General features: G+C 49.6%; 1 protein-coding gene across 1 annotated transcript; it reads right to left on the reverse strand.

The window, feature by feature from the left end:
• Positions 1-416: 416 nt before the first annotated feature.
• Positions 417-1,271, reverse strand: TEOVI_000869200 (uncharacterized protein; the record flags this gene model as incomplete). Its single annotated transcript, XM_067222497.1, has 1 exon — positions 417-1,271. One exon carries the CDS (start codon positions 1,269-1,271, stop codon positions 417-419), a length of 855 nt encoding a protein of 284 aa, XP_067078598.1.
• Positions 1,272-1,355: the final 84 nt, after the last annotated feature.

The following is a 1,355-nucleotide window of genomic DNA, read 5'->3' on the forward strand; positions in this document are numbered from 1 at the left end:
AGTGGACAATGATGACACAAACATATTCGGGTGAAGTGAAGACGTAAGGGAAGTAATGGGCCAAATGCAACCCATTCCCCTTCCCTTGATGGACAGCTGCTCCTTCTTTCCTCTTTTCCCACTTGTACTTCAGGGTTAAAGCAGAGAGCTGCAGCATGTGGTCGGTTAAGACGCCCACGCACACATACATAAGTACGTATGAAAGCACAGAAGGAAACCTAGCCCCATGCACAAAGAAAAATAGAACAATACGGCAGCTGATCGTTAACGACAACAACAACAACCACTCCGTAATTAAATGTGAAGAGAAAATAAATGCCATGAAACAAAAGAAAAAAAAAACTGTGCCACCACCCACGCTAACAACGGTGCATGTCTTGCAAAACGAGTAACAATGATCCATCATACGGCATTACTCAAATAATGGCGGTGAGAGTTGTAGCGATATGTGTTGGTAATCCACCGGCCGTGTCGCACATGCGGTTCAAGTGCCGCAGCCGCTCTTCACTGTTTATCCATCCATCTGATGAAAACTTCTGGCAACGGCGGATGAGGAAACACATCGGAATGAGCAATAACTCGGGCTCCTCACCAACGATAAGTATTTTGTCCAACGCTGCCCGAAGGAAAAATGATGAGAAGTGCTCAAACGTCAGAAGTCCCGACTCCTGTAAATCATACACGGAACGTTGAAGCACCTCAGCAGCGCTCCAACCATCAGCAGTAAAAACACACACGTTACTCCTTTGACCCTTTTCTGAATCTGCTGCATGGCTGACTGTCTTTGCATTCAGCAACAGCTTAGCGACGCGCAGTAGAAACCCAGCAGCGACAGATGGGGTTAACTGGTGGGATCCGACCAAGTGAACCACAGCGGACGGAAGCAGGCACAATGGTGCGGGGGTTCCACCACTAAACCAATCCGCCACAATGCCTGCCCGCTCGTACCAATCTGTAATGTGCACAATTTTAGAATGAAGTACAAGCTGGAGGAGTGTACCGTGAATAGGACTTGAGTGAAGGTACTCTGTGACTGAATGGGCGGTGAGATCACCTTTCTTCAAGGCTCTGTATCTCCTTACAGCTTCCGCTTCCCAATCGCTGAGCGGAAAGTTCGCAGCTGCGTGTCCGCCGCACGTGCTTCCAGGAGAAGTGGCACCTCGCAACACTTCACCACCCTGCACGTTTCTCATAGCGTGAGTGCCATCTGATCGTGGGCCACCCTTCTCGGGCAGTAATTGGTTCCAACTCGGCACGGTTGCGATTTGCATCCTGCGGCCTTGCGTGGGCTGGCGACCGCAGAAAATAAAGAGAACTTTATGGTCCCCGGTGATATTATCTTTGGTTACCCCCCC

This window comes from Trypanosoma equiperdum (genome assembly GCF_001457755.1).
Source record: "Trypanosoma equiperdum strain OVI genome assembly, contig: ctg_1639, whole genome shotgun sequence".
Lineage (NCBI taxonomy): Eukaryota > Euglenozoa > Kinetoplastea > Trypanosomatida > Trypanosomatidae > Trypanosoma > Trypanosoma equiperdum.